Source organism: Penicilliopsis zonata, assembly GCF_001890105.1.
Source record: "Penicilliopsis zonata CBS 506.65 unplaced genomic scaffold ASPZOscaffold_14, whole genome shotgun sequence".
NCBI lineage: Eukaryota > Fungi > Ascomycota > Eurotiomycetes > Eurotiales > Aspergillaceae > Penicilliopsis > Penicilliopsis zonata.
Genome location: NW_019208923.1, coordinates 623,359 through 636,775, shown reverse-complemented (window position 1 = coordinate 636,775; position 13,417 = coordinate 623,359). Strand labels below are relative to the sequence as shown.

Sequence of the window (13,417 nt, the reverse complement as noted above, 5' to 3'; positions counted from 1 at the left end):
CGTGAGTAGCCTCGAGTATTTATCTATTATAGTATGTTTACTATGTTGAATACTGACTAGGGTCATCTTCTAAAGTATACTAAAATGCTCATGTCTTTCGTATATCGTGTAGCTCCGTTTATGCAGATTCCGGCTTTCTACCCCAGACAACATGACCATTCACGTAAAGGTGGTACTGAGGATCTCGCAGCTGGTTGCGAACAGAGGCCAGGAAAACGACCACTTCCACCGGGTCCCAGCCTAGGACTCGGGTGAACAGCGCCGTGCCATACGAGTCCAGGCCCATCGAGTTGGCCTCGTGGTTATACCGACCAGCGTCCTTCAGGACGGGATCGGAAGACCAAGCGCTAGCAGGGAACTGTCATAGTAATGAGCAAGTGTCATAATAATAAGTAAATAAGTTTTCAATAGTGAAAAAAAAATACCTTGTAGATCTTCTCCTCGACGTCAACAAAGCCGGCGGCCTTGATTTTATTGATATGGTCCTCTGCCACGTCCATCGGGCGGTTGAAGCGCGTACTGGCTTCCCGCAACATCTTGAAGAAATTCACCACGGCAGGTGCCTGCTTCTCGGGATCGCCGTTGTCGGAGTAGATATGCATGGGGAAGTCGGAGAGCTCGATCCAGCCGCCAGGCTTGAGATGGGCGTACGCCTGTTTCAACAGCTTTGGCCAGTCCGCAATGGATCCGCCGAGGTCAACCGCTCGGATGAAATCAAAGGACTCCTTCTTGAAGGTCCACTCCGACTCGGCGTCGTCGACAAAGAACTCCACGTTGGGCGGGACCCAGCTGGGCTGGATGGGACTCAGGTCGGTGCCGACCACTGTCGCACTGGGGAACTCGTCGGCAAAATCCATCGCCCAGATTCCTGTTCGTCAGTATGAGTGGAAATCTGGGTAAAGGTTATTCTAGCTCCCTACCTGTCCCTGTTCCGATGTCAAAAACCCGCGAGATGTTCTCCTTTAAGGGAGCGTGGTAGAGTTTCCCTCGGAACACCAAGCCGCGGATATGATGCACGAGATCCTGGCGGTCCTGTTCCGTCTCGTCGTTGGGGAGCACATATTGGCCCTCGCGGTAGGAATGATATCTCCGACCGTTCTCGTACCGGTAGTTTCTAGCCTCGGAGAGCAGCGAAGAAGCGTAGGAGGAGCCGCCGGTGATTCCCAACGCCGAGTCTGCAGTTGGGGAGTTTGTCCGCTCTGGATCCGCCTCTACTGGAGGACTTTGCGTGGTCTGCTGCGGTGCTTCAGACATTTTGGGAATGCAATTTGGTCAAAAGAAAACCCAATAAACGGAACAGAAAACAAACAGCAGGGTTTCTGTGCTTTTGAGAGCCAGACAGGCTTCCCCCCCGCTCCTCAGCCCATCGTTTGTTTCACGGTCCGTCGGCGGAGACGGTGGACTGCTAAAAAAACAACCCTCGTCAGCAGCAGAAGAGGCCATTGGCAGCGCTCGGGGGTTAAGCAGGGATTAGAACGTACTGCGAGTCAGGTCACCACGCGACCCACAGCATAGCAGGAAGGGCGTGCATTAGCAGAGGCGCCGGGCTTTGCAACGTAACCAGAGGGGAAGAAAAGAACAACGAACAAAGAGAAGAGAAAGAGGAGAGGAAGAAGAGGGAGAAGCGAGGATTGTGAGGCTGTCAGGTGATGGCAGCCTGATTCCTAAGTCTGTCAACTGTAGACAAAACAACTCTAAATAATTACTCTATTATTCAATTTGAAGGGAAATCTCTTTGTTATGAGTGAAGCTCAGTCTTGGCTAATAATTAGTTAGAACTGTCAAGGAACACTAAGACGCCGAGAACAGCTGAATAAATCAAGATGAACCACTCAGTGTCATTAAGAAAATACTTTGTTGAGCTTGATCAACGTCGATCTAGCAACTACTGAGAATCGTCATGGATAGATAATATGCTCTTCGGCATGGTCGTTCTGGGCACCGGGCATCAAGTGCTGGTTTCTTCAAAGTGATCATTCTGCTCGGATTCCAACCAGAGTTGGCTTGTCGGAATATTCTCCGTTTCTCGATAAAGCTCTTCAATCTTGTTAAAACGCGAGAGGCACTCGCGGAGTTGGGCGGCAAACATCTCCTTGTCCGAACCCAAGCCATGTGGAAGCCAGAAGCCGAGTATGTTCTTGCTCGGATGGACAAGCCCATCCGCCTCCAGCGTACCCTCTCGATCCCGAGGGTTCTGGGTGAGTTTGGTCGACTCAACGGGATACAGTTTCTTGAACTCCTCTAGCTGCGCTGGAATGCAGTGGCCCAGGAATCCACTTGCCTCGATGGTGTTGAGCAGTTGATCCACGCTGACTCCGCCGCGAACAATCATTGTCGCAAGCCATTCGGTGTCGTCGTCCCAGCAAGCCGATTGGCAGGGGATTTTCCCCTCAATGACCATCTGCCAGTCGTGGTGGAAGAACGAGAAACAGGACAAAAGATGTCCGATGGTATTGGTATCAGGGGTCATGTTGTCGAGCTGAACCGGCACAGTGAGGCACTCCGTGCTAAGAAATCCGCGTTGCACAAGAAGCTCGAATACATCCCACATGGTCGGTTGGCGTCGACCTCGCCAGTACAAATTACGCAAGACGCCACGCCAGTTAGGAGATCTCACATAGACCTCCTCAAAGACGTTGATGTCGGGAATATACCCGCGTCTGGTATCACACCTGGCGAACTCGCTCTGCACGAAGTTCTTCACATCCTCGGACACGGTATTCGTGGTTCTAAAAATTGTCAAGACAATCCATAGGGCATAATAGAGTCATGTATCTGCGACATAGATATTGAGATCAGTACTGGATCAATGTCATCACTGGGGTAGAAAGGTAATACTACCTTGCCATTGAGGATTGCCATCCATGGGGAAGAGAGCTGCGTGGCTTCGAAGAGTGTGCGTCTGCAAAAGCGTTGATGATCGCAGAAAAACACAGAGATTGTAAGGGATAAGGAGCTTAATAAGATTTTGAATGAGTAGTCTAGGAATGAGTGATGGTGTTAAGTAAGAAGAGGTGGTAGAAAGAGTGATGGTGTGAGATGGAGGTAGAAGAAGAAGTGGTGGTGAAAGAAGTCCTATAGTCAAACTTATTCACTAACAAAGACAGGGAAAGGGCATGTAATGATGACAATGACAATAGTTACCAGGTAGTTATCAGTAGGTACCTACAGAGTATATTTATCTGAATTTCTATTTTATTATAATTAATTATTTATACCTAAAAGTTGGTACCAGGGGCATAGATAATTCTATCAAGGTACAGGTGATATGTAAGGTACCGATGCAGCTCTGCAAACAACATCATAATTACTATAAATAATCTACAATATAATTCTGTAAATAATCTACAATATAATATAATTCTATGATTATAATACTATAATACTATAATACTACCTCAATTTGATGACATCATTTCCGCATCCGTCACTCTCATCGTCATTGCCCAGATAGAGTATGATCGCCAATCACTGATGTCATAGAATCAATATATATACTAAGACACACGAGTCTCCTCTCAGTACTTTTCAGTTCTCAAGACTCATTCTATTCAAATTTATCTATATCATCATGGACAAGATCAAGGACCTCGCTGGTAAGCTCGGCAACAAGAGCAACAATGACACCGCCGGCAGCAGCAGCGGAGGGAACAACAACGAGGATTATCTTGACAAAGGTACTTTATGAATCAAATATATCTCAAAAGATACCTGCTAATTGTCAGCGCTTGATTCCGCCGAACGCAAATTTGGCGGCGGCAAGGTCGACCCGGCCAAGATGCGCGACACAAACGAGAAAATCACCGACGGGGCGCGCACGCAGTTTGAGAGTATGACGGGGTATGTATATCTATTGAAAGGATTGTTCTGAAGTCGAGGCTAACTGGAGTAGCAAGAAGGTGCCGGAGAAATTCTCCAACTAGAAGTATCCTGATATTAATATATAATGAGTACTATCCTATATACCTACTATACTCTTCCATCAATTCATCGGTGCGTAGGTATCGTAAATCGTTACTCCGTAAACACACACACCTACTATAATCTCGCCATTCCCTCCCCAAGGAAGAAAATAGACGAGTCCTCACGCACCCCTATTAAATACGACTGCGGTCTCGTATCTGTATTGGCGATCCAAGGAAACTAGAATTTTCCATTGTGATGCGAACAAGTCAAACAACCACAGCTCGTGTGGGCCTTTGGGATCTGGCGAGTCAGACATGGCACATAGAGGCTTACATTACTTGCTTACCTGCAGACTCATGAACCCGCTTTAAAAGTACTCAGCCTGTCAGCCACACTCTACTTGACGCTTAGGGTATTAGATGATACTACTGATGTGGTGTTATCAGTTCCCATACAGATAGATACTTTTAGATGGAATGTCGGTTTCCATAATTCACGTCCACATGCTATATTAGATGTATAGAATCTAATTTTTGACAGCATCTATGATCCTCCGCATTGCCTCTCTCAGATACTCTCGAGGGTGGGAGAAGACGATTCTAAACCATCCGTTCTGCTCCGACCCAAAAAGGGCACCGCTGGCCAAGAAAACTTTGTGCTGTAACAGCAGCTGCATAACCTTCTCTCCAGTGTCCTCGTTCTCAGATGTATGAGGATGGATTTCTCGGTATTTGCGTCCCAAATTGACCCAAAGAAAGAAGGCAGCGTTACACCCTGACGCGTACTCAATGCCGTGATGCTTCAAAAGATCCGCAGTCCAAGCGTAGGCCTCTGATAGCTTTTGTTGATTTTGCTGGATATAGGAATCGGTGAATTGGATATCCTCTAGTAAGAGTGATACCAGGTGATCCGAGATTCCAGATGCGTAGGAGTATAGAGAGGCTCCCTTCAGCGCTAGATGAAAGGGTTGGTTGGCTTGCGAAATAATAACACCAAGACGAATCCCGTTTGCGCCGAAATCTTTGCTCATGCCCCAAAGAACATGTACCAATCGAGGATCGATGACGTCGGTCAGGTTGATGGATAACACAGACTCGAACTTGACGGGACGAGGACATTGATCGACCGTGTTCTCCCAGACAGACAGTGCGTAGATTTCGTCGCTGATCAGATGGATTTGGTACTTTTGGCACAGCTGCATCAATGCGATGATCACATTTCGGGGATAGCAGCGGCCGAGAGGGTTGTGAGGATGGCAAAGCATCAACCCTTTAACTTTTTTCCCACTGTTCTGCTGGTAGTTCAGTAGGGCTGCTTCATATTTGCTCACAGCATCCATACCGAACGGGTCCACTCCATCAAAGCTGACAGGAACGACTGTTGCACCTGGACGCATGGAAATATCCGGAATAAAGGTGCCGTAGTAGGGCCGTCCAAGCAGAATGCCTTCGCCAGGGTCTGCCAAGGCCCACGAGATGTGTTCAATGGCGGATGAAACCCCATTTGTGACGACCAAATGGCTAGGGGTCAACGGAGACACCGGGTGCAAGTGGCGGTCGAGGAAGTGGCATATGGCGCGCTTTAATCTAGCAGATCCGGCTCCTCCATCGTTGTACGTAAGGTATTTGGCAGGCAAGTCGAGCTTGGTATTGATAAATTTCAGAAGCTCATCGTGCATGAGTGAGTTCTCTGCCACTCCGATGTTCACGTATCCACCTGGGTTGGTTGATGGACACCAGTGATCATTCATGATATCCCACATGAGATTTTTAGATGCTGCATCAGTAGCACTTTTGGCCCTGCAGGAAACCAGAGGGTCCATAGTGGGCTATATTAGACTAGTAGCAATAAGGGGAGGCTTGACTCCAAGACACGAATGCAGTAGAATGACTGAATAGAAAACCGATCCCAGAACATGAAGTGACTACACCTTTTATACTGCGTAGACCAGAAGATTTACGGCTAGATCTCCGGTCTCGGCCGTGATGACTCGGTGATAGTCCTCACGGTTAGCATCGGCTGCCGAGGAAGCGAAGAAATATATATTTAATTAAATCCAGCAGACAAACGCGCTGGAGCTAGATCGAAGGCTAAGTATTGATAGATGAGATTCCGACGGATAATCAACTTCATTATTTTTGTGTGCTTACCTTGCCCTTAGTTCTATTCATATAACCCGTTCTCTGAATTGATACTGACGGCCCAGAGTTATACCGGGTGAACCACCGATTGGCTTCCCAGATGCCAAAACTTGATCTCTTTGCGGCCCGTTGTTAACCGAGCCTTGAGCCTTTGGTCAAAGACCGATCTGGAGGCGAACTCCTTCCCTACACTGCAAACCTTGTGACAAGCCTCTTTTTAATACCTTTGTCATTGACTCCACGACAGCTTGACTTGGTCAAGGCTTGTATGACATTGTGGCCACGAGCAGACCGTTCAGAAGCGCTATAAGCCTTCTGTACGTTTTCAAATAATTCTTGTGCAGAAAATGACGGGAAGCTGCTGAAAGATGAGTCAAGTCATCAAGTTGAATACTGAGAGGGTTGTCCCATACTCTACCCAACTACCCAATTGTCTGACGACAATAGCTTCATGAGGCACAGATTTGGTTTGTTTGATACAGGGGGTACCAGTCCGAACTTATAAACATTCAAAGAAAAATGTTCTTCGGACACTATCTCGTCTCGTCAACTGCAGCGGTGTGGATTGTCGCGGTGGTGACGAGACCGGGGTATGTTGCTGAAAGGGAGAATGACGACGGACATCGACGTTGCGGGAGAATTTTGAAGAAATAACTGATAAGGATGACGACGATGACCACCGTGGCATCCTGGCACGCGTGATGGCCTGCCAGATGAACGCGCTCAATGAGTCGTCGGTCGAGACGAAGCTACCTTCGGGTATTGAAGCAGTGGCGAGGGTTTTGATGGCTGCCAAGGAGGCAGCGGAGAAAGCAAAGTAAGCCCAGATGGTCTGCTGTTCTTCATCTCCCTCCTTCTCTTCCTCCTTCTCTTCCTTCTCTTTTTCCTCCTCTTCCTCAATTTCTATCCACCCCCTCGATCCATATTCCCTACAGACAACTCGTCAAGAGTAAAAGGTTCCCTCCGACACGCCTTGGCCAACAGCCGAATAACCTGCGACTGACCCGTCATATCCATGGCACCGTGCTGCCCCGTGAATGTCAGTAACGACCCTCCCTCGATAAACGTCGCTTGCACAAGAAACACAAGCCTCTCTTCGTCTGTATTGGAGAGTGTTGGGCGCGGGGCAAGAAGAGACTCGTCCAGCATGTGGAAGGGGAACTGCCTCTCGCGGAGGGTGGCATATGTAGGAAACAACCCTTCAGGATACCTCTTCACAATCAAACGAAGAGGCTCGCTGCTCAGTTCAATCACGTAGCTGTTCTCGCGATCGATCCACGAAGCGTCCAGCGAGCCAGGGGAAGCCTGCCGTCAGCTGCTCGAGGCCGTGGGTGAGCGTGTCGACGACGTTCGAGGCATCATCAAGGCCAGGAAAACAAAAGGTGAGCGAGGTGTACAGCCTGTTGATTCGCGGCTGCTGGCTGAGAATATCGAGATGAATGTCCATAGGAGGTGGGAGAGAGATATGGAGGAGATGAAATGGAGGAGGAAGTTGAGGGGAGGATGAGGGGAAATAGACCTGAACCGGGCCGGAACCGGGGCACCTGAAGTGAACAGCAAATAGGTCAGTTAAATTAATTCTACATTCATTCTTATATAGATAATAGATAATAAAATATGATTTGAATGTTATCTACCATTAATAGTTCTACTCTGTATCATCATAGATATACAGAAAATGAGGTATATACAGAGTAGTATTTGAAGATACTCATAAGGTCTAGATCAGCTAAAAGTATTACCCTCTAATTAACTACCTGATTATTGAGCAATGAATTAACTAATCAATACGACTCTATAAATTACTTTCAATTACTAAAATTTCACCGCTTGTTGCCCCGCAGATAACAGCTGATAAGAGTCGATTTCTTCCTCTCCTCTCCTTCTCTTCTCCTTCTCTCCCCCTTCTCTCTTCCATCCTGTTATTCTCTCCCCTCTCCCTCCTCTCTCCCCCCTCTTCAGCCGGAGATGGCACAGGCGCAATGGCGTTCGTCCAACCTGTTCATCCTCGTCAGTATGGCCATGGCCCTGCTGACGGATGAGCTGCTCTACGCCTTCATGGTGCCTCTCCTACCCTACATGTTCGAACACCGTCTCGGACTTGACAACAGCATCGTCCAGCGCTGTACCTTGCTCTTCCTCTCCGAGGGAGCCCTGATCTGTGTCTTCTCCAGTCCGATCATCGGTCATGTCTCCGATATGACTTCCTCCAAGCGCAATCTGCTGCTTGCCTCACTGGCTCTGGCGTTTGTCAGCTCTTTGGCTACCGCTATGGCTGAATCGCGTACGTTTTTGAAAGAAGAATTGCAATCCCTTTTCAAGAAGTAAACTAATCGAATAGTGTTTGTTCTTTTCGCCAGTCGTTTCTTCCAGTCGCTCGCCAGCAACGCGCTGTGGATTGTCGGCATCGCAACTCTCGCCGAGAACATTGGGTCGGAACACATGGGCAAGATCTCTGGGATGATCTCGACCGTTGCAGCGGTGGGAACCTCGGGTGGCCCTGTTCTCGGTGGGATGCTGTTCGAGCTGGGTGGCTACTGGACCGCATGGATGGGCGCTTTTGCCTTTATCTTGGTCGATATCGTCCTGCGGCTGCTGATGGTCGAGAAGAAGCGGACCAAGGGGGAAGGCAAGATGCTCGACCCGGAGCAAGAAGCGCTTCTTGCGTCTGAGATTCCTACGCCCTCCGATCTTCTGTCGGAGCCTGTCTTATCAGCAGCAGCAGCAGTCGAGTCGGAACCCGTCGTGGAACAGAGCGGCTGGCGCTTCTACGCGTACGCCTTCCGCCATCCGGGGTTCTTCGCCGGCGTCACCAGCTTCTTTGTCTTTTCCATCCTCATCTCCAGCTTCAACACCACCATGACCCTACACGTCCAGCGCGTCTTCCACTGGGACACCTTCCGCGTCGGCCTGCTCTTCGCCGCCCTGCAGGGTCCCGGCATGCTGCTCAGCCCGGTTTTCGGCTGGCTCAAGGACCGCGTCGGCTCGCGCTGGCCCACAACTGCCGGCTTTCTCTCGGTCGTCCCCTTCTTCTGGCTGCTCGGTGTCCCGGGCGATGATCGGTTCCCCTGGGCCAACGAGGGCACCCGTGGACAGACCATCTACTCGTTCTGTATGATCATGATCGGCTCTCTCCTCTGTCTGTTGAACGGAGTGGGTAACATGGAGGTCACAAGTGAGTTAACTCTCTTTTGGTTCTGTGTTTTTTTCTTGTTCCTGCTTTTATTGACTTTACAGCGGCCATTTCTGAGCTCGAGGCTGAACGGCCCGGGATCTTCGGTCCCAATGGTGGCTATTCGCGTGCCTTGGCCATGTCGAGCATGAGCTGGACAATGGGTTTGCTCATCGGGCCTGTTCTTTCGGGGTTCCTGGCCGAGGTGGGATACTACGAGATGAACTGTGTGATGGGTAAGTCTGATCGGTTTCAATGGTATCATTGTGCATGATGATATGCTAATTTCTAGCCCTTTTGTGTGTTCTTGCGGCCGTGAACGCTGCCATCAACCTGTCGAGTCGGAGGAGGACTTGATTATGATTAATATAACCCGCGATGCGTCACCCCATTCGTCACTATGACAAAATAATGTGCTTCCTATATACGATTTGCATTTGAACATACTAGTACTCTTATCACAAAAACCATTTTTTCATTCAACTCATTTGCAAGTATACCACCTAGAAACTTTGAGGATGTTCCCCTTTCAACAGGTCACCGTCCGCGATTTCCCCGGCTGCACAGCCGAGGAGATCGACCGCGAGCCCGACTGGACGCATTCGCTGAGCCACCGGATCGGCCTGCGCGGCCGTGACGACCGGTTCATGGGCTTCACCAACTCTGGAGAGGCATGGCGGTATGATATCGACCGTGATGCGGAGAAGAAGCTACGAGAACTGAGGCAAAAGGCAGAGAGCGGCGCTCTCTTGACAGTCCGCGACTTTATGGAGAAGCAGGAGGTAATTATAAGAAAAACAGTCCATTGCTTCCTCTTTCAGTTGTTCTTATTTAATCTTTTAGAAATACTATCTGCTCCGCCCCGACGTGCACCCCCGGGACAGCAGATTCATGCTCAACACCACCGAGGGTTTCATCAAAGACGGCCAGCCCTGGCCGGCGAACAAACAGAAACAGCGCGAGCAGAAGCGCGACCAAACCGACAAGCCCGCGGAAACAGTGCAGGAAACAGTGCAGGGTGAAGGACCCGCGGCTCACGGGATGTTTGACAAGGGGAAGAACGGGCTGACGCCCGCCCAGCGCTCGCTGGTGCAGCTCCTCGTCGAGGAGGGCCAGTACATCACCTCTCTGGAGAACAACGATGGCCACGGCTTCTCGCCTGTTCTCGACGTCGTGGATCTACACATCCTCGAGGTGTTCCAGTTCACCCCAGACAACTGGGTGCCCCGGTACGCGCATCTGGCGCGACTGACGGGCAAACACCCGCTCAACGCCGAGATCGACCCGACCACGCTGTTTGAGGCCGGATTGATCACCCCGTCGGGACTGCATTATGTGCGGAACCACGGCGCGGTCCCCGCGCTACAGTGGGAGACGCACAAGCTGGAGGTGCGTGCGGGCTCCTGCCTGCGGCTATCGATGGACGAGCTCAAGGACCGCTTCTCGCCGGTGAATATTCCCGTGCTGCTCGGATGTGTGGGCAACCGGCGCAAGGAACTAAACATGCTCAAACGTACCAAGGGGGCCAACTTCACCACATGTGCCGTGGGCTGTGCGTACTGGAAGGGAGCTCTGCTGCGCGATGTGCTCCTGGCTGCGGACGTGGCACAGTTGACGGCGCAGCGACCCAACGCCCGGCTGCACGTCAACTTCGAAGGCATGGACGAACCTACCGAGGGCCGCTACGCGACCAGTCTTGTGTTGGACACGGTCATGGACGAAGCCAACGATCTGCTGCTCGCCTACGAGATGAACGACGGGCCCCTCTCGCCGGACCACGGATACCCCCTTCGTCTGATTGCCCCGGGGTTTGTCGCCGCGCGCAGCATCAAATGGCTGACGAGGATCTGGGTGTCTGACCGCGAGAACGACAGCCAACATCACATCTACGACAACCGGGTGATCCCCGGTTTCATCACGGAGATGGACTCGCGCTTCGCCGACGCCATGTTCCGCCACCCGAGCACCATCTGCATGGAACAGGCGCTCAACTCGGTCATCATGCGTCCCGCGCATGGCGAGAGGCTGGCCTACGCCGACCCCATGACCGACCGTCTCTATCGGATCCAGGGGTATGCGTACAGCGGCGGCGGCAATGCCATTGCGCGCATCGAGGCCACTCTCGACGGCGGCGCCAACTGGCTCTACTGCGTCAGGAAGTACCCGCAAGCACCCATCCGGCACGGCCGCAAGTTCTGGACCTGGCTGCACTGGCACGTCGACGTGGATGTCAATCATCTGCAGCAGGCAGAAGCTATCTCGGTGCGCTGCGTGGATGTGTTTATGAACACGCAGCCGGAGAAGCCTGTCTGGAACTTACTAGGGTATTCTTCTTCTCCTTCTTTTTGGATACTCTTCTCTTGCTAATTGACAGAATGATGAACAACTGCTGGTACACAGTCAAACCAGAAAAGAAAGACTCGAATCTACTCTTCCGGCATCCCTGCGAACCCGGCACCGGCACAGAAGGCTGGATGAAACCGGCGCCCAACAACCACGGCGATCACCAAATGCCCCCCGGGATGGCCGCCAAGCAGTTCACGCGCGAGGAGATCGAGAAACACTTCACGGAGGATGACTGCTGGATTGTGGTGAATGAGACCGTGTACGATGTGACGAGCGTGCTGGCGTGGCATCCGGGGGGGAAGGCGACCATCATGGCCCACGCAGGGAGAGTGCACCAGGATACCACGCTGGATTTTGACAGCGTGCATGATGACTATGCGTATGGCAAGCTGGGTGGTATGTTTTTTTTTTTTTATTTTATTCTTATAGAGAGAGAGAGAGAGAGAGAAGAACTGTGTTGATCGTTTAGAATGCGCCATCGGGTCTGTCACGGCGAAAGGGATGGACTTTATTCGACGAGAAGCACGGCTCAAAGCTGAACAGAGCGCAGAGGAAGAAAAGCTAGATGTCGACATGGGGTTGACAAGGAGCAGGTAAGGCCTCGTTGTCTATGTATGTACTTATGCATACATATACTTACAATCTAGATACTCGCAAGCAAAGCTGGTCCGCAAGAAACGCCTTTCGGAAGACCACACACGATATACCTTCCGACTGCCCTCGAGCGGCAAGAGATTTGGCCTCGAAGTCGGCCAGCATGTCCAGGTGGGCTTCCACTTCGCTGACCGCACTGTGCTCCGCCCCTTCACGCCCATCCGCCCGTTGTTCCCGGACGAGTACGACGGCACGTTCGATCTGGTGATCAAGACGCATTTCGCGGACAACAACCAGCCCGGCGGCACGTTGACCACCATTCTCGACCAGATGATCGAGGGCGATTGCATAGAGGTCAAGGGGCCATCGGGTGCGATCCGCTACCGCGACCATGGCAAGTTCCGGATCGACGAGACGGACTACACGTTCAAAAAGGTGACTTTTATCGTGGGCGGCACGGGCATCACGCCGGCATACCAGGTGCTGGCTCACATGCTGTTAACCCCGGATGACGAGACGAAGATCCGTCTGGTGGACGCCAACAAGGCTGAAGAAGATATTTTGATGCGCGACGAGATGGATCAGTTGCAGGCAACCTACCCGGACAAGTTTCAGGTCGTGCATGTCCTGTCTCGGCCGTCGAAGACCTGGCAGGGCGAAAGAGGCCGCATCGATAAGGAGAGACTGCAGAAGTATTCGTTTGCCCCGGGTGACGACTCGGCCGTGTTTGTCTGTGGGCCGCCGCCGTTGATCGAGAAGACTATCGTGCCTGTAATGGTGGAGTGGGGGTATCGTCATGATACCAATTTTTTTGGATTCTGATATCGTTAATGTTAGTGGTAATATCAGTGTCAGCGTAGTGTCACTGTGAGGTCATACATCCATCTATACTCTACTCTTCTGTCTGTAATATGTATACTATACAATATGCCTATCCAACAGCTCATCGAGAAGACAAAACTTTACCTTGAAACAGCCCAGGGATCGGAAGAAGAATACTTTGGAAGTATAAGCAACACCGACAGCGAGAGCAGGGAAGACCCTGAAAGCGATGAATGGAGGATACACGGCAGCCCGCACGACACCGAACCCATCCGACTCGCCCTGAGATTGAAGAAGATTCCATTCAAATATACCCCAGACGATGCGTGCCGGGATGCCTTTCCCCGTCTGGTACTCTCTCAGCAACACACCATCCTCCATCTGATCGCTATTCTGGAATTCCTGGAGGAGGGCACCGAGGGATCTTACCCCTTAC

General features: G+C 51.0%; 7 protein-coding genes across 7 annotated transcripts; 3 read left to right on the top strand and 4 right to left on the bottom strand.

Annotated features, from left to right (window-relative positions):
• Positions 1 to 10: 10 nt before the first annotated feature.
• ASPZODRAFT_168718 (hypothetical protein) lies at positions 11 to 1,669 on the bottom strand. Its single transcript, XM_022726872.1, has 4 exons — positions 1,482 to 1,669; positions 921 to 1,405; positions 426 to 868; positions 11 to 358 (listed from the first exon to the last, which is right to left on the bottom strand). Exons 2-4 carry the CDS (start codon positions 1,252 to 1,254, stop codon positions 119 to 121), a joined length of 1,017 nt encoding a protein of 338 aa, XP_022578958.1. The 5' UTR covers positions 1,255 to 1,405; positions 1,482 to 1,669; the 3' UTR covers positions 11 to 118.
• A 279-nt stretch (positions 1,670 to 1,948) lies between these two features.
• On the bottom strand, positions 1,949 to 2,849 carry ASPZODRAFT_145003 (hypothetical protein; the record flags this gene model as incomplete). The annotated part of the gene is made up of 2 exons (XM_022725064.1): positions 1,949 to 2,729; positions 2,842 to 2,849. The coding sequence occupies 2 exons, from the start codon at positions 2,847 to 2,849 to the stop codon at positions 1,949 to 1,951; spliced, it is 789 nt and encodes a 262-aa protein (XP_022578957.1).
• Positions 2,850 to 3,571: 722 nt separating this feature from the next.
• Positions 3,572 to 3,923, top strand: ASPZODRAFT_18637 (hypothetical protein; the record flags this gene model as incomplete). The annotated part of the gene is made up of 3 exons (XM_022727255.1): positions 3,572 to 3,677; positions 3,726 to 3,840; positions 3,893 to 3,923. 3 exons carry the CDS (start codon positions 3,572 to 3,574, stop codon positions 3,921 to 3,923), a joined length of 252 nt encoding a protein of 83 aa, XP_022578956.1.
• A 509-nt stretch (positions 3,924 to 4,432) lies between these two features.
• ASPZODRAFT_71597 (hypothetical protein) lies at positions 4,433 to 5,728 on the bottom strand (the record flags this gene model as incomplete). The annotated part of the gene is made up of 1 exon (XM_022729765.1): positions 4,433 to 5,728. The coding sequence occupies one exon, from the start codon at positions 5,726 to 5,728 to the stop codon at positions 4,433 to 4,435; it is 1,296 nt and encodes a 431-aa protein (XP_022578955.1).
• A 729-nt stretch (positions 5,729 to 6,457) lies between these two features.
• ASPZODRAFT_135268 (hypothetical protein) lies at positions 6,458 to 7,429 on the bottom strand. Its single transcript, XM_022723746.1, has 2 exons — positions 7,306 to 7,429; positions 6,458 to 7,233 (listed from the first exon to the last, which is right to left on the bottom strand). The coding sequence occupies exon 2, from the start codon at positions 7,194 to 7,196 to the stop codon at positions 6,951 to 6,953; it is 246 nt and encodes an 81-aa protein (XP_022578954.1). The 5' UTR covers positions 7,197 to 7,233; positions 7,306 to 7,429; the 3' UTR covers positions 6,458 to 6,950.
• A 506-nt stretch (positions 7,430 to 7,935) lies between these two features.
• On the top strand, positions 7,936 to 10,001 carry ASPZODRAFT_135267 (hypothetical protein). Its single transcript, XM_022723745.1, has 4 exons — positions 7,936 to 8,331; positions 8,389 to 9,222; positions 9,285 to 9,455; positions 9,512 to 10,001. The coding sequence occupies exons 1-4, from the start codon at positions 8,016 to 8,018 to the stop codon at positions 9,574 to 9,576; spliced, it is 1,386 nt and encodes a 461-aa protein (XP_022578953.1). The 5' UTR covers positions 7,936 to 8,015; the 3' UTR covers positions 9,577 to 10,001.
• Positions 9,599 to 13,029, top strand: ASPZODRAFT_793977 (hypothetical protein). The gene is made up of 5 exons (XM_022730230.1): positions 9,599 to 10,001; positions 10,063 to 11,543; positions 11,594 to 11,961; positions 12,035 to 12,158; positions 12,213 to 13,029. The coding sequence occupies exons 1-5, from the start codon at positions 9,738 to 9,740 to the stop codon at positions 12,979 to 12,981; spliced, it is 3,006 nt and encodes a 1,001-aa protein (XP_022578952.1). The 5' UTR covers positions 9,599 to 9,737; the 3' UTR covers positions 12,982 to 13,029.
• Positions 13,030 to 13,417: the final 388 nt, after the last annotated feature.